Source organism: Entelurus aequoreus, linkage group LG02, assembly GCF_033978785.1.
Source record: "Entelurus aequoreus isolate RoL-2023_Sb linkage group LG02, RoL_Eaeq_v1.1, whole genome shotgun sequence".
Lineage (NCBI taxonomy): Eukaryota > Metazoa > Chordata > Actinopteri > Syngnathiformes > Syngnathidae > Entelurus > Entelurus aequoreus.
This window is the reverse complement of record NC_084732.1, coordinates 64,576,238-64,595,031: the sequence shown is the minus strand read 5'-3', so window position 1 is coordinate 64,595,031 and position 18,794 is coordinate 64,576,238. Positions and strand designations below refer to the sequence as shown.

The 18,794-nt window shown below is 40.3% G+C and overlaps 1 protein-coding gene across 11 annotated transcripts in view; it reads right to left on the bottom strand.

Annotated features, from left to right (window-relative positions):
- The window catches only part of otog (otogelin), a 176,810-nt gene that overhangs the window by 141,686 nt on the left and 16,330 nt on the right, over window positions 1–18,794 (bottom strand). For all 11 annotated transcript variants that reach the window (XM_062030540.1, XM_062030539.1, XM_062030536.1 and 8 more), the window contains one exon: window positions 3,177–3,831. In XM_062030540.1, the coding sequence (XP_061886524.1) occupies window positions 3,177–3,831 (655 nt within the window). The remainder of the gene's footprint in view (window positions 1–3,176; window positions 3,832–18,794) is intronic.

The window sequence follows — 18,794 nt, the reverse complement described above, 5'->3', positions numbered from 1 at the left end:
CTAGACCCACTCGACGTCCATCGCATCCGGTCTCCCGTAGAAGGGGGGGGTCACCCACATCTGCGATCCTCTCCAAAGTTTCTCATAGTCATTCACATCGACGTCCCACTGGGTTGTGAGTTTTTCCTTGCCCTTATGTGGGCTCTGAACCGAGGATGTCGTTGTGGCTTGTGCAGCCCTTTGAGACATTTGTGATTTAGGGCTATATAAATAAACATTGATTGATTGATAGGCTGCCCACAATAAAACACCACTCTGAAATGTGCTGTTTTGCTTCATTGAAGGTCTGGGGGGGTCAGAAAAGCAGTCAGTATCTGGTGTGACCACCATTTGTCTCACGCAGTGCAAGACATTTCCTTCGCACACAGTTGCTCAGGTTGTTGATTGGGGCCTGTGGAATGTTGGTCCACTCCTCTTCAATGGCTGTGCAAAGCTGCTGGATATTGTCAGGAACTGGAACACGCTGTCGTATATGCCGATCCACAGCATCCCGAACATGCTTAATGGGTGACATGTTCAGTGAGTATGCTGGCCTTGCAAGAACTGGGATGTTTTCAGCTTCTAGGAATTGTGTACAGATCCTTGCAACAAGGGGCTGTGCATTGTCATGCTGCCACATGTGGTGATGATCTCGGGGAAATGGCTCAACAATGGGCCTCAGGAATTGATTGCCATCAATATAATGCACTTGCGTTCGTTGTCCATAACATATGCCTGCCCATACCAAAACCCCACTCCCACCCCCACCATGGGTCACTCGATTCACAACGTTGACATCAGCAAGCCACTCTCCCACACGACGCCACACACGCTGTCAGCCATCTGCCCTGAACAGTGAAAACCGGGATTGATCCATGAAGAGAACACCTCCCCAATGTGCCAGACGTTGAGTAACCAACTTGACCAGGGGCAAATGCTCACATTCGATGAATGTGAGCATTTGCCCACTCAAGTTGGTTACGACGAGGAACTGCAGTCAGGTCGAGACCCCGATGAGGATGACGGGCATGCATATGAGCTTCCTTTTTTCAGTTTATGCGGAAATTATTTGGTTATGCAAACCAATTGTTGCAGCAGCTGTCCGGGTGGCTGGTCTCAGACGATCATGGAGGTGCACCTGCTGGATGTGGAGGTCCTGGGCTGGTGTGGCTACATGTGGTGAGGCCTGTTGGATGTACTGCCAAATTCTCTGAAACGCCTTTGGAGACGGCTTATGGTAGAGAAATGAACATTCATTTCATGGGCAACAGCTCTGGTGGACATTCCTGCAGTCAGCATGCCAACTGCACGCTCCCTCAAAACTTGCGACATCTGTGGCATTGGGCGGGGTGATAAAACTGCACATTTCAGTGTGGGCAGCCTAAAGCACACCTGTGCAATAATCATGCTGTTTCATCAGCATTTTGAAATGCTCCACCTATGAGGTGGGATGGATTATCTTGGCAAAGAAGACATGCTCACTAACACCGATTTAGACAGATTTGTGAACAATATTTGAGAGGAATAGGTTTTTAGTGTATATAGTAATAGTTTTAGATCTTTTGAGTTCAACTCATGAAAAATGGGAGCAACAACAAAAGTATTGCATTTATATATTTGTTCAGTGTATTTTGTTTGTGAATGTGTGCACTGTATTTCTGATTGTGAGTGAAGTGGTTCACTTATGCACTCAAAATGCTTAGTGTAAGTAAGGAAATGCGCACTGTAGCTTTAAAAAAAATTCCGGATTCAAATGACACTCCTTAAATGTTATTTAAAAAAATTGCTTTAGATGCTTAAAAACAGTATTGCACAGCTGACTGTACGTGTCTCAAGTTCCAAAGTGAAAAGTCCCCATCTGTCTGCACTCTAAAGCGAGGGCGCTCCAAAAAGTAGGCAGTACTGAGCAGTGAGCAAAAACACAAAACAATGGCTCTCTCATCCTGGCTATTTTACCATCTGCTGAGTGGGCTCGCAGCATAGCACGTGTGCCCACTCAGCCGCATCTCAAAAGGTACCATTTTTAATGAGTAAGACTATCTTCCTTCTGTTCAACCCTTTGGGGGTTATGATTGTCGAGACCAGATGACCATTTACAACAAAACACATTTTAGAGTAGTCAATGAATGAGGTGTGTCAGAAAAGTTCCAGGACTGTTGATGTTGATCACATTCTTCAATGCGAAAAGCATCTTCCACTGCAACTTTTTACCATAGGGTCAGATGATCAGCCAGCACGTCTACAAAAAATCCTACTGCATTTCCTTCATTTAGTGTGCGAGAAAAGGCTAGAGTTGTGGTAGGACAACTTGTGGCTGCTTCACTATGACAATGCGGCTGCTCACAATGGGAGCTTCCTAAAGTGAAAAACGCTACGCAATTACGCGGATTCTGGCCGTACAGCATTAACTTAAGTCTGTCACTGCACGCCTTCATCCAAGATACGCACTCTGGGTGGAGCAACCCTTACATGTAAGCATTCCCACTCAAATCCGGGTTTGCGCATACTGTATTCTCCCATTAACATAAGTACTTTTGCACCTACGCGCTTCCGAAGCTGCAATAAGTCCAGCACCCCATGGAGGTGAAACGTTAAACAGCCCTTAAAGTTTGAATGCAGTGAACACAACACGTAATGAAAAGATAAAAAGGACTCCCAGAAAACTATAAAATCTATTTTGATCGCCTCTATTGATTCACCTGCGAACCATTGAGATGAGGATGAAAGGACCATAATGCCACAAAAACTATCAAAAATGTAAATGCATTTCAATCTTGGTCATGCTGTAGCAACTTCCCTAGTCACCCTAATTAGCTCTGTATGAATGTTTTCTTTTTCCAAAAGGGTTATCAGAAGGACACTTTTGAAGACATGGACGACATCAAGATAGCTGTACGGACGATGCTGAAAAGGATTCCAGAAGAAACCTTCCGGCAGTGAATGAAGGCATGGCAGAAAAGGCTGCGAACGTGTGTTAGACTGTATAGGGATTACTTCAAAGAGGAAAATGTGTTAAACCCAGTCCTGGAATTTTTCTGACACACCTCATACATGTTTTTGGACTGTGACAAGAAAAATCCCCACAAGCACATAGAGAGAGAAAAACATGTAAACACTACATCAAAAAGCTAACAATAACAGAGGTTAGCAAATGTTTTTCTAGCAAGTGATATAAAGACAACCAACACAATAGTTACCTGACATCATGTGAAACCTTGACTTCAGAGCTTCTTTTGCCTTTCTGGTGAATACTGAATCATGAATTGGACGACGGTCTTGCAAGAAGACTCCACTGGCAGGGTTTTCTGTTGCATTCAGTATTAACTGGCTTGATGGTTTTACTGAGCTCATCAAGGTTTTCTCAGGTGGTGACTGATTTGACAGAGGTTTGGTTGGTATTGATTGTTTGATTGGTAATTGTCTGGTTGGTGACTGACTTATTTGGGTTGTGGTCGTTGCTTGACTAGATGGGCTGGATAGTGCTGAGTGCGATGATACTGCCGTGCTGCTTGATTGAAGAGTTTTCTTAGATGTTGCTAAGATGATTAAGGATTGCGTAAGTGGCGCTTTGGTAGGAGAAGCTGTACTAGATGCTGTTGTTCTATCCGCTGACTGACTGAGAGATGCCATGGTAACTTGTTGTTGTTTGGTTGGTGCTGCTCTGGCTGGTATCGTGACATGTGTTGGAGGTGTCGAAGATGTGGAAAAGTTGGAGTTCAGTCTCTTTTCTGAGCTGGAGCTTGTGTGGGACAAGTCACTGGTGGTCACTTTGGATGTGGTGGTCTGGCTGACTAGAGTTTGCCTAAAGGCAGATGTGTTGGAGACTAATGGAACAGATGTTGACTGGAGCTCCTTAAAAAAGAAAGTATAATTATTAGGTAATAAGAGTCAATCCAAATAACTACAACTTGATAGTGGTATGATATGGAAACATGCAAGGACCCAGTTTAGATCAAACAACTTATGAATATTTACAATTTCGGCAATCACTGCTTCTGGTGTGATGTCACGTGTTTAAAACAACTGGCGGTATGTTTTGGCCTCCCCGATTTCTCTCTCTACAAATTGTTTGTATGCAGACAATAATCTTTTACTTAAGAGTGTTTAGAGGATGTTTCTACATGGGGGACATGCTGCAGTCAGACAGGAAGCTCTCTGTGCCACCGCACACCTCTGGCCGGCCGCAGCCCTCTGTAGGTAGAGATGGGTAAGTAGGGTAGGGATGAACTGGTTCCCAGTGTATGAATTCCTTGTTATTTTGTGCGGGAATGACGTCAATAAGCAATGTGCGTAGTGACGTAAGACAGCAACATGGCGCCCATGCTGCGTAAATTCTTCTAAGATTGGCTATATTTTACAAGAAAAGGTTGCAACAGCGCTACTAACTGCAAGGTTGTTATTTCATTAAGAGGAGGACATACTGCGCTGATCTCGTCCCAGCAGCAGTCATCTGCGTATATACGAGAGGAATTAATTAACACCGCCAATGATGTAAAGTCAGCTACAATACCTGGTAAAATTGAAATGAATGCCTACTCATTTAGATGAGCCTGGCTCCGAGACGGGCAGTAAGTACTCACTTCAGTTCAGACTTCACCTCTCTCCTTTTACCGCGGCAGGGAAGAGTACACTCAGGCTAAGATAGACAAATGTCACTGAGCAGTGACTAAGTTTGTGGTCAAAAGCTTACACCAATTTGCCACAGTGCTCCTGACTTTCGGTAGGTGAATTTTCAATTATAGTCAGAGAAAAGTTGCATATTTTCCTTCCACCAGATTTTTACAGTAATTTCCATTATACAGGTGAAACTCATAAAATTTAAATATCGTGTTAAAGTCCATTTATTAAGTTAAAGCTAAAGTACCAATGATTTTCACACACACTAGGTGTGGCGAAATTATTATCTGCATTTGACCCATTACCCTTAATCACCCCCTGGGAGGTGAGGGGAGCAGTGAGCAGCAGCGGTGCGTATGTCAGCAATTCAACTACAAATGTGAAACTAATATGTGATGTTACCTCATTACATGCAAAGTGAGATATGTCAAGCCTTTATTTCTTATCATTTTGATCATCATGGCTTACAGTTTTTGAAAACCCTATATTTTCTGAGATTTTCAATTCAATGTTTTCATAAAGTATAAGCAATAATCATCAAAATTATATCAAAAGAAGGCTTTAAATATCGTGAGTTGCATGTTCTGAGCCTGTCATATATTGGTTTCACTTTGTAAATCTAAGCAAACCTTTGCACAATATTCCCATTTTTTTAGTTCATTTTCTAGGGCGATGACAATGATTCTTAAAATATTATGTAATTTCCACATACCCTCTTAAGACCTCACTTTAGGCTTTGTAAATTAAAATTATCTCTAAACTAGGGTTGGGCGATATATCGATATACTCCCACTCTTTCTTGTCTCTCCTTCTCACAGAGACGTAAACCAAGCGCACCTTCTTACACACATCACGTGTGCAATGTCACACGCTCCCGCGGAGCAGAGAGGTAGCGACATGGTAACGTTAGCTGTGATGCTAACGGTGAGGTGCGGATGGTAATATAAGAGAGAGAAGGTGCGAATCTGGTAACAAATGGAGGAAGAATTAATTCCCAAGAAAAACAGCACGGGATCCATCGTCCGGCAGTGGTTTGGCTTCAAGCGGGAATATGTTCAACATTTATGCGGCAAAAGCGTTGCTACAAAAAGTAGCAGCACTGCTAATGTAGCATCATTTGAAAAGTCACCCGCTAGAGAATGAAGAGTGCTGAAACTCCGCATGTCAACATCTCCGGCCGGTGCCACACCAACAAAATGCCTAAGCAACTATTTCCAGATCAACACCGTATGAAAAAAAAAAAAGTCAACAACAGAAGGAGATAACGTCCGCAGGAACCTATTATGCAGCTCATTTTTATTTGACAGTTATTGAAATATATTGTGTGACATCATGCACAAAAGTACACTTTATATGTTTTGAACTATTGTAGTGGCGTTCTGTACAAAAAGTACACTTTAATTTAGTGTTGTTTTGATAGGTCATCTTTGTGACATCAATCACAAAAGTGCACTTATAGCTTGTTTTAAAATGACTCTGACAATCTTGCACTTTCTGTTTTGAAATGACATGAATGTTTGTGCCACTGCTTAATAACTGTTTAATAAATACAGTTTTGGTAAATTGACTTAGTTGTGATTTCCCTCTCTGCATGAAAGTTAAAAAAATGTGCATATATTAATGCAGTATGAACAAGAATGTTTTAATGTAGACACATAGAATCATCATACTGGTGTGATTATATGCATCAAGTATTCATTCAAGGCTAAGGCAAAATATCGAGATATATATCGTGTATCGTGACATGGCCTAAAAATATTGAGATATTAAAAAAAGGCCATATCGCCCAGCCCTACTCTAAACTAAACTAAATTGATGCTAATTCACCTTTTTGTTCTTTTTTTCCCCAAAAAATAATCGATAAAAGAACCGTAAGGAACCGTTAAGCAGAATCGAAAGTGGAATCGGAATCGGAAAAATCTTATCAATTCTCATCCCTATCTGTCGGTACTTGTGTAAGTCAACGGTAATGGGACACCTCGCTCCAGAATTGTAGCTGTCTGTTGGTAAAGGTAATGATAGGTTCACATTCACTTACGACTTTTACTTTCTCCATTCAGGCAAGTTTGATGTTTAGTCGCAGTGCCAGCGCCGAGGACCTCACTTAACCATCAAATCCCTACCGTGTTTATTTGCTATCAGATTGTTATTTCTTATTTTGAAAAAGTCTCAAGTGAGACCTTTGTTGTTATGTTCACTTTAAAGGCCTACTGAAACCCACCACTACCGACCACGCAGTCTGATAGTTTATACATCAATGATGAAATCTTAACATTGCAACACATGCCAGGATAACTTATAAAGTGTAATTTTAAATTTCCCGGGAAACTTCCGGTTGAAAACGTCTATGTATGATGACGTTTGCGCGTGACGTCGATGGTTGAAGCGGAAGTATTCGGACACATTGTATCACAATACAAACAGCTCTGTTTTCATCGCAAAATTCCACAGTATTCTGGACATCTGTGTTGGTGAATCTTTTGCAATTTGTTTAATGAACAATGGAGACTGCAAAGAAGAAAGCTGTAGGTGGTATCGGTGTATTAGCGGCTGGCTGCAGCAACACAACCAGGAGGACTTTGACTTGGATAGCAGACGCGCTATCTGACGCTAACCGCCGACCGCATCTATGATCGGGTGAAGTCCTTCGTCGCTCCGTCGATCGCTGGAATGCAGGTGAGCACGGGTGTTGATGAGCAGATGAGGGCTGGCGTAGGTGGAGCTATAATGTTTTTATCATAGCTCTGACGAGGTCCCGTAGCTAAGTTAGCTTCAATGGCGTCATTAGCAACAGCATTGCTAGGCTTCAAAAGGCGGCACAGCATTAACCGTGTGGTTACAGGTCCAGTGTTTGGTTCGGTGCCTCCTGATAGTAGTATTGTTGATCTTCTGTCTATCCTTACAGTCAGGAGCTTATTTATTTTGTTTCTGTCTGCATTTAAGAATGATGCTATCACGTTAGCTCCATAGCTAAAGTGCTTCACCGATGTATTGTCGTGGAGATAAAAGTCACTGTGAATGTCCATTTCGCGTTCTCGACTCTCATTTCCAAGAGGATATTGTATCCGAGGTGGTTTAAAATACAAATCCGTGATCCACAATAGAAAAAGGAGAAAGTGTGGAATCCAATGAGCCCTTTTACCTAAGTTACGGTCAGAGCGAAAAAAGATACGTCCTGCACTGCACTCTAGTCCTTCACTCTCACGTTCCTCATCCACGAATCTTTCATCCTCGCTCAAATTAATGGGGTAATCGTCGCTTTCTCGGTCCGAATCGCTCTCGCTGCTGGTGTAAACAATGGGGAAATGTGAGGAGCCCTTCAACCTGCGACGTCACGCTACTTCCGGTACAGGCAAGGCTTTTTTTATCAGCGAACAAAAGTTGCGAACTTTATCGTCGATGTTCTCTACTAAATCCTTTCAGCAAAAATATGGCAATATCGCGAAATGATCAAGTATGACACATAGAATGGATCTGCTATCCCCGTTTAAATAAAAAAATTCATTTCAGTAGGCCTTTAATTAGACCATACTTGCCAACCCTCCCGAATTTTCCAGGAGACTCCCGAATTTCAGTGCCTCTCCCGAAAATCTCCCGGGACAACAATTCTCCCGAATTTCTCCCGATTTCCAGCCGGACTTAAGGCACGCCCCCTCCAGGTCCGTGCGGACCTGAGTGAGGACAGCCTGTCGTCACGTCCGCTTTTCTTTCATATAAATAGCGTGCAGGCCCAGTCACGTTTTTGGCAAGTGCACAACTGCACACACAACAAGAAGGAGACGAAGAACGAAGAAGAGACAGTCATGGCGACGACGAGTGACAGGGAATAGAACGAGGATGGACAATTCAACCCTAAACTCACTCCTTTCCTGCAAATGAAATTTCACAGATGCTGCCTGTAATAGAGTGATCTAAGTTGTTTGTTGCCATCTCCTGGTGAATGTTGGGTATAGTGTTCTGTGGTTACTTTTTGGTTGGCAACGGTTTACGTTGTATTGCGCACCCTGACGGCAAGTGTGGGAGTCGGTTCTGAAGTATGAAGCAAAGAGACGTAACTTCATCACCTCGCCTGGTTATTGACTCCAACCCAGAATATTACACTGCCCATACCTACGCTCCTTCAAAGGCTGTGCTACTGGCTGCAAAGCACTGCACTTTCAAATACAACAATGAATAGAGGAGTGTTATGTGTGTGTATATGTGTAAATAAATGAACACTGAAATTCAAGTATTTATTTTATTTATATGTCTATATATATATATATATATATATATATATATATATATATATATATATATATATATATATATATATATATATATATATATATATATATATATATATATATATATATATATATATATATATATATATATATATATATACATATATACAGTGGGGCAAAAAAGTATTTAGTCAGCCACCCATTGATTTATATACAGTATATATATATAATAAAATACATATATATATATAGCTAGGATTCACTGAAAGTCAAGTATTTATTTTATTTATATACAGTATATATATATAAGAAATACTTGAATTTCAGTGAATTCTAGCTATAAATATACTCCTCCCCCCTTAACCCCGCCCACCTCAACCCCTCCCCAACCCACTCAAGGTTGGCAAGTATGAATTAGACTGACCATACGTCCTCTTTTCCCCGGACATGTCCTCTTTTGCGGGGCTGTCCGGGCGGGGTTTCTTAAATGCCTCAAATGTCCGGCATTTTGAGTCAGTGTTGTGTGTATTTTCAATGTACGTCCAGGGTTAAGAAGGGGTTAAAAACAAAACAAATTGTGAAGGTGTGCGCACGCAGCAGCATTCGTGAGGGAGGGGCAGAGACAGAGAGAGAGCGAGAGAGCGAGGGAGTGGATTGATTGTTGATAGATTGAAACTTGTATTAGTAGATTGCACAGTACAGTACATATTCCGTACAATTGACCACTAAATGGTAACACCCGAATAAGTTTTTCAACTTGTTTAAGTCGCGGTCCACGTTAATCAATTCATGGTACAAATATATACTATCAGCATAATACAGTCATCACAGAAGTTAATCAACAGAGTATATACATTGAATTATTTACATTATTTACAATCCGGGGGATGGGATGTGGAGGGGGTTGGGGCGGAGGGTTGGGGGGTGACAGATACAAGAGAGAGAGTGAAGAGACAGACAGAACACAAGAGAGAAGCCGAAACGTAAATGCAACTTCACGGATGATTTGCCCTAACCCTTCCGGGCTATGGAGATGGGGTGGGGCGGGGAGGTGTATATTCTAGCCCGGAAGAGTTAGGGCTGCAAAGGATTCTGGGTATTTGTTCTGTTGTGTTTATGTTGTGTTACGGTGCAGATGTTCTCCTGAAATGTGTTTGTCATTCTTGTTTGGTGTGGGTTCACAGTGTGGCGCATATTTGTAACAATGTGAAATTATTTATACGGCCACCCTCAGTGTGACCTGTATGGCTGTTGACCAAGTATGTCTTGCAGTCACTTACGTGTGTTTGCAGAAGCCGCATATATTATGTGGCTGGGCCAGCACGCTGTTGTATGGTGAGAAAGCTGACGCGACGAGAGGACACTAAAGGCAGTGCCATCACGGCACGCTCATAATAATATTGTCTGAGAGAAATTGGGGAGACTGGTTGCCCCGGGAGATTTATGGGAGGGGCACTGAAATTCTGGAGTCTCCCGGGAAAACCTGGAGGGTTGGCAAGTATGCTCGCGGGCCGCACTAACATTAAACTTTCATATTAAGGTGGGTGCCGCAAATTAACTTCTCGCGGGCCGCAATTGGCCCGCGGGCCGCGTGTCTGAGACCCCTGCTTTAGATGAACAAGAACAATACTCGTTTATGGTGTTCCAGAAAATGACAGTGAAAATACAGATGAAGTGGTGATGGCCGTTATTAAAAACAAGTTGAACAATGATGTGATGGCTGACAACATCGACAGGAGCCATCGCTTGGGATCAAAATCCAAACGGGATAGGCCAGGTAAAATCATCGTTAAGTTTGCCCACTACAACCTCAGAGACCGGGTTTACAAGGCAAAAAAACGTCTCAGGGGAACTACACCAAAGATGCATATTCTGGACAGTTCAATTGCAAAGAGGGCTAAACTGCTGGACGACTTGCGTAGAAAGCACAAAGACTTGAGACAATCGTTTGTACTCGCTCACAAAATCAAATCACAAACATGTCTTGAGTAATCTTTCTGGTGACTTTGTATCAGAACCAACCAACGTAACGTGTGGAGTCCCCCAAGGTTCAATCTTGGGGCCGACTTTATTTAACATCTATATGCTCCCACTAGGACAAATCATGCAAAATAATAACATTGACCATCATTGCTATGCCGATGACACCCAAATCTATGTAGCGCTATCACCAAATGACTATCGCCCCATAGATCTTCTGTGCCAGTGCATTGAGCAAGTCAAACACTGGATGTGCCAAAATTTCCTACAACTAAATGAAGATAAAACTGAGATAATTGTTTTTGGTGCTAAAAAAGAAAGGTTTAAAGTCATCCAACACCTTAAATCACTGTCCCTGAAAACCTCAAATAAAGCCAGAAATCTTGGGGTTATTTTAGATTCTGATTTACATTTCGACAGTCACATCAAATCAGTAACAAAATCGGCCTACTATCACCTCAAAAATGTAAAAAGACTTAGAGGGCTCATGTCAGCTCAAGACTTAGAAAAACTTGTACATGCCTTTATTACCAGTAGGCTAGACTATTGTAATGGTCTCCTTGCAGGTCTTCCCAAAAAAACTGTCAGGCAGCTACAGCTTGTTCAGAACGCTGCTGCTAGAGTTCTAACAAAGACCAAAAAATGTGAGCACATTACACCAATTCTTAAATCCTTACATTGGCTCCCTGTACATCAGAGAATAGATTTCAAAATCCTCCTGCTCACATATAAATCACTACATGGTCTAGGGCCCAAGTATATCACTGATATGCTCCCACTATATACGCCCTCTAGATCACTAAGATCTTCTGAGACCAATCTGTTAGCGGTTCCAAGAGTAAACTCAAATCAAGGGAGATCATCATTCAGTCACTATGCAACACATAGCTGGAATAAACTTCCTGAAGATGTCAGACTCTCCCCAACTCTCACTACTTTTAAAACTAGACTGAAGACTTTTATGTTCACCTTAGCTTTCAGCTAAATCTTTTAATCTTTTAACTTTTAACGTCTGCACTGTTTTTATTTTTATTGTCTGCATTTTAATTTTGCTTTTATTTTCTTTCATTTCACTTTGTTGTCTGTGAAGCACTTTGAGTCTGCCTTGTGTATGAAAAGCGCTATACAAATAAAGTTGCCTTGCCTTGCCTTGCCTTGATGCCAAAAAACTGCGTCTACGGACTGTGTAATTTTGGCCAGCTGGACTATAGGTTATGTGAGTAAACATGATTTATTATTTATTCTTGTTGGCTCTGATCCAGCAAAAAAGATTGTTTTGATATTTTTATTTACTTTGTTTTGATTTCACAGTGTATTTTGTTCATATTTGAACTTGGGTTCATTTTCTGCTTATGTTCTGTTTTTGTTGGTGTTGTTTATTTGTTACTTGCTTGCTTGTGTGTTTGTTGGGATGTAGTTTGTAATAGTGAAAGTGTCTGTAAAAAGGGTGTTACAGCAAAAACCCAAACAAGTGAGTGAGTGAGTGAGTGAGTGAGTGAGTGAGTGAGTGAGTGAGTGAGTGAGTGAGTGAGTGAGTGAGTGAGTGAGCGAGTGAGTGAGCGCATGAGAGCATTGTGTTGTGCTAGATTTAAAGAATTTCTTATTCTGTTCTTAATTTCCTCTGTATATTAGTTAGTCTAAATTAGATTATCAATCACTGTAGATAGATTAGTTAGGGTGGATTTTGCAATTTAAGGATCGATAGGTTGAATTTGTAGAATCTTCTAGCTCGGAATTTTGAAGCGATTGTAAAATATTCCCAACTGTACACATCAGATCTCATCTACTTTGTAATACAATTACTGTATGGGCTTCGAAGAAATAACTACTCATGACCAAAATTATGCGATACTTGACCAGCATTGCTTTAAAATTTGAACTGTAAGCGTGTTTCACCCAAAAACTTAGCAGCCTTTGGAAATCTTTTCTGTTACCCCTAAACGCTAGAAGCTTGATAATGCATCACAATGACTTACTTGCTTTGTTAGCTAGTTAAAATCATAAGTTTAATGTAATTGGATGTAGTGAAACTTGGGTAAACGATAGATCATATTTGAACACACTTAACCTGGATAGCTTTGTCCTCTACAATAAAAACAGAACAGGGAGACCAGGTGAGGGTGTATGCATATATGTAGACTCTAAATACATCCATGATGACATATGGTGTAACACATATCCTAGTTATCTTAAAAAACTATAGATTCTTCAGAAAAAAGTTGTACGTACTATATCATTGGCAAACTTAAATGCTGCCTCAGATCCTCTTTTTTATGGGTACAATCTCCTGAAGCTTACTGAGTGTAACAGATTCCACAGTGCTTGTATTATGTATAACGTAGTATATGGATTAAATTCTAGACTCTGCCAACTCATTCCAGTGACCACTCCTTCTCATAGACATAACACCAGAAGTAAACCTTTGTTAAGAGGGAAAATCGTCATCTAAAGCAGTGGTCCCCAACCACCGGTCCGGGGACCCGTACCGGTCTGTGACGCATTTGCTACCGGGCCGCAGAGGAACATTTAATTATTCATACACGACTGCATTTTCTCCGATTTAACTTTCGCCTGTCCCACTAGACCGGGGGCCAGCAACCCGCAGCTCTTTAGCGCCACCATAGTGGCTTCCTGGAACTATTTATTTTTTATTTTAATACAGTTTCTGTAGGAGGACAACATGACACAAACCTCCCTAATTGTTAGAAATCCCACTGTTTATATAAAACATGATTATCTGATGAGAGTATTTGGCAAGCACTGTTTTGTCCTACTAATTTCAGCGATCCTTGGACTCACCCTAGTTTGTTTACATGTATAACTTTCTCCGACGCTGCCACCGAAAGATGTGTTTTATGCCACTCCTTTTTTGTCTCATTTTGTTCACCAAACGTTTTATACTGTGCATGAATGCACAAAGGTGAACGTTGTTGATGTTATTAACCTGTTGGAGTGCTAATCAGATTGGTCAGTGCATGACTGCAAGCTAATCCATGCTAACATGCTATTTAGGCTAGCTGTATGTACATATTGCATCATTATGCCTCATTTGTAGCTATATTTGAGCTCATTTAATTTCCTTTATGTCCTCTCTCTATTTAGTTTATTTTTGTTTCATGACACATTATCTGTATGTAATATTGGCTACATTTCTGATAGTTGTTTGTGCGCCATGTTGTTCCAGACCACAGCAAACATTACCCAGCTTGCATAGATTGTTATAAATCCATTAGAAGAAGGCAGCCTGCCGTTTCCTTTAACTTGGACACACACATCTATACCTTTGGCCATTCTAAGACAGTCATTTCCAGGAGTTATCTCACCCTCTGAGAAGCATCCGTTTTACAAATGTTTTACAATGTTGTAAAAATGTGTAGAATAAATTTTACATTTCAACATTTCTGTCAACCTGCGATGAGGTGGCGACTTGTCCAGGGTGTACCCCGCCTACCACCCGAACGCAGCTGAGATAGGCTCCACCGACCCCCCGCGACCCCGAAAGGGACAAGCGATAGAAAATGGATGGATGGGCATTTCTGTCAACGAAGATTTGCGTCAGCCTGCGACACACGGTTTTTGATCGTAGGCTAATATAGCTATTATAGACACTTACTGTATATCATGTGTTGCCTTCATTATAACACTTATATAAGGCTTTTAATTTTTTGCGGCTCCAGACATATTTGTATTTTTTATTTTCTGTCCAATATGGCTCTTTCAACATTTTGGGTTGCCGACCCCTGCAATACACACACCAATGAGCTTGTTTATAGATGTAAAATAAAACTCCTCATGGGAAGTTGCCATTTGTTATATTTGTTATAACTTTGTGACAGATTGTGACATTAATGAACATACAAAATATAAATGTGACAGATTGTAGCCAAAGGCTGATTTCCATCTGAAGTCCCCGGCAGGTTACCACCAACCTGCTCATTGCAAAGAAACAAGCCGAGGGCTCCCACTAATTCAGCCTTACAGTAAGTCGTATTTATCATGCACTTATTTTTGCTGTATTTATATGGCACAAGTGGAAAGCCGGTCCCTGAAAATAATGCCTACCGGTACATTAAATTGGTCCGTGGTGCAAAAAAGGTTGAGGACCCCTGATCTCAGTGTACAAGCTTTAGTATAGGCTGTAACGGCCCGGTGATCTGGAAAGATATTGATAGCTCTGTAAAAGAAACACATTCTTTAAACATATTTAATAAGTGTTTTAATAAAAATGTATTCCTATGTTATGCTTAGTATATTTAGCACACCCGTCATGGCTGAGGATTTCACAATCGTCACATAATTTTGGTCTTGACCCCTGTATGTATGACATGATTATCGCAAATCTTCAAGATGCAACTTTTTAATAAAATTTTAATAATAAGATATCAAGACTGATTTGGTGGATTAAAAGCTTCCTTCTCTGTAAAAGTAAACCTGTTGGTAGGTTGGTACGAAATTCTAAATGGCTATTGGGTGGGTAGATTTTGAAATTAATTGTACTGTACTGTATTTTGTATATTATATGATGATGTATATTTTAACGCTGGGTCCCTATCCATAACCTCTACGCTTCAAGGTATTACCTTTTTACACAGCTGACTAATATTAACAAAAGAAACAATAATGTAATATAAATTATGTCTGTAAATAAATACATAAATAAATAGCGACCAGTCAGTATACACTACTACCATCACAATCTGTTTATTTCTCTCTTTAAGTAAGATTCCATAAATTATACTGATAGTCGACTATGGGCAAAACCTAGCAAATCAGATTCGACTATGAAAATCCTTAGACGAAGACAGCACTACCATAGCTTTTTGTTGTTGATACCCATCATCCACAAGTGAGATCGGCCGATACCAACACCTATATCGATCACATGTATTAACTGTACAATTTTCAATGTACTCACGGGGAGTGCTATTGACTGTTTAAGAATATCAAGACAATATTTAAATTAGTTTCTTATTCTCTTTTATTATACACACAGTTGTTTGAACAAAACAAAGTAAATAGTTCACAATAACTACTACTACTGCTCATTTAAACCCTTTAGTTTTTGCCCTCAAAGTCCTCCCGTATCCAAGAAATGATTCCTGAGTTTGAAAACATTAACAAACACAACAAAAAAAGTAAAGAAAAATATTGACCAAATCACTCTAGTATCAATCATATACTGATACTACCCTTGGTATCGACGCCCCAATTTCACCAATCTCCGATATAAGCGCTCCGATACAAGCAGTTTACTTGTGCACAGCTCGAAAGCTAGTTAACAGTTAAATGTCCTCCAATAAGCACACAAGGCTACTCATTTCTTGTATTTTAGTAGTCATTTACAAAAGGTAAACACGGCAGGCTGTATGCTACTTGGAGCTAGCAGCTACACAACAGCTAAGCACACAATAGCACACAAGCTAGACATACGTAAGTGTACTCATATGAACAATGTTGCAGTCTAAAACACCACATTTGCTAATATTGACAAGTATGAAATAATTATAGTTGCATATTACTTACAGATACAAAATCTCCAAGGCAGAAGTGTATTAGAAAATATCCAGTAACAAACATGTCTGCATCATTAAACTTACTGCGTCATGAGTTCCATTACTTAATAATATGAATTACTGTAGCGACAAGGTGTTGCCAAAAAGAATACAAAAATAAAAATTACCACACCACTTCAACTCAAAGATATTGTAGGTCCTTTTTAGACAATTAATAATAACTAGGTTAGGGTTTTAAAAACCGTGCCTACCATTGTTCTCTTTGTGATTAATTTTACTTAAAAAGCCTTTCTAACATTCCACACACCTACATGTGCTGTTATAATTTTGAATCAATATCGGCATCGTATCGGAAGTTAAAAAGTGGGATTGGGACACTCCTAATGAATTTAAAACATGTATATTTTGCAGACAGAACAAAAATAACCACTCCTAGACTTTGAGGCACTATGGATACCTGAGCTCTAAAACCAAGGCTTTCAACCCATGCAGTTGGAAAAAAGCAGATGGCAAAGATGATCTAGAGGTGACATGGGGGGGCTCTATAGCATAAATTATTAATCGAACATGAGTAACAGACATAGAAAAAGTGAGCAACAGACGAGCCACTATGCAACTAATCAAGATGTCAAAAACTTCAAAGGACCCACTGAGGTGTTTATTTAACAGGACATCTGCTCTGTTCACCGGTGAACTGCAAACGTGTGCTGATAATTATTTTGTTCCCTTAGTCACATACATAGCTTGGACCGAAATTCTCACGCCTTTCTGTGCCAGAGGACAGTTTGATAAAAGACAAAAACACACGGGAGACGATAGATGAAGAAGAAGACAACCTTTCTTTTTCTGCAGAGGAAATATTACTGTGAAGCACCTATAAGTGTAACTGAACATCCACAGAGAAAAAAAGTATGTGGAAAAAAAAAAGCTAAGTGTTACATACTTTTCTCTGAGCCTTTGTTCTGGTTCGACTTAGTGTAAATACGTATATGTGGAAGAGTATTCATATTCTTGAACTTTCCCACATTTTGTCACGTCACGACTAGGGGTGTCCCGATACAACTTTTTCACTTTCAATTCTATACCAAAATTGGAGCCTTGAGTATTGGCTGATAACAATATTGATCTGATACAATATTTTATTTAAACTGATAACAATGGTAGGAATGAAATACACAAACATATACATTGTTAACTGCCTGGAATAGACTCATGTTGTCTTTAGATTGAAGTGGAGTGGTAAAAAAAAATTGGCGACACATACTGGCCACAGTAATTCATTAGGTCAAGCTCATGACGCAGTAAACTGCATTATGCGGACACGTTTGTACTTTCTAAAAGGCTTGTCTGCTTTGGAGACTTTGTATGTGTAAGTAACTATAATTATTTGACGCTTCTTTATATTGACAAATGTGTTTCAGACTGCAATGTTGTTCAAATAAATACATGCTGTAGCGATGTTGCATACTTGTGTTAAACAATGCCAAAGCGTGAAATCATAAGATTCATGAATTTGGACATCTTCGTTAAAGGTGTTTGCAGTCTTTTTTTAACAGTGGGCCATTTGTGACGTGATAGATTGACGGACGTACTTATGTGGGCATCTTAGCATCTGCTGTCAGCCATCCTTCTCACCCTACTTCCCGTTTCATCTCTTCCTGCCTGCTGTGTTGTCTACAAAATAAATATCCATCCATCCATCCATTTTCTACCGCTTATCCCTCTCAGGGGTGGGGGGGTGGGGGGGTGGGGGGGGGGGTGCTGGAGCCTATCCCAGCTGCATTCGGGCAGAGGGTTGGGTACACCCTGGACAAGTTGCTACCTCATCGCGGACAAAATAAATATGTCAGTGTTTATTTTTCCACAACATTTAAGATGGTACTGTTTTGTTCACATGGACCGATCAGTACAAAGTTGGATTAGCCGCTAGCTAAAAATATGTGCTTTTTTTGTAACATTTTCCATTGCAACATTTCCAGTGGGTTTAAGGAAACAAAAGAGAAGGTAGGATAAAGTATGCTCACAATATCAGCGACGTGCGACAAGCAGTGAGATAAATGCTGGTAAAAAAAAAGCTTTATTTTATGCAGCTCTGTGGGGAGGTGTACCTAATGTTGTGACTCGGTGAATCTATATATTGTTTCTGAAGTTGATTTTTGGCCGTATTCAAAAGATAAATTCTGATACTTTTGGAAAGGATGAGATGTAAAGGGTATCATTTGCAATCCAGTAATGCCTCCACAAACTACCCGTTTGCAGACATACACAGAAAGTAGATTATAAAAATGACTATGGAGCCAAATTAACACTAACACAAAAGCATATCCAATACATATCATCTAGAAAAAAAGGTTCTCAAACTTTTTTCACCAAGTACCACCTCAGAAAACACTTGGCTCTAGTACCACCATAATGACCAACATTGCAATACAGTAGCATAATATTGCCTAAATATTCATTAAAGACAAGGCTGAGGTTT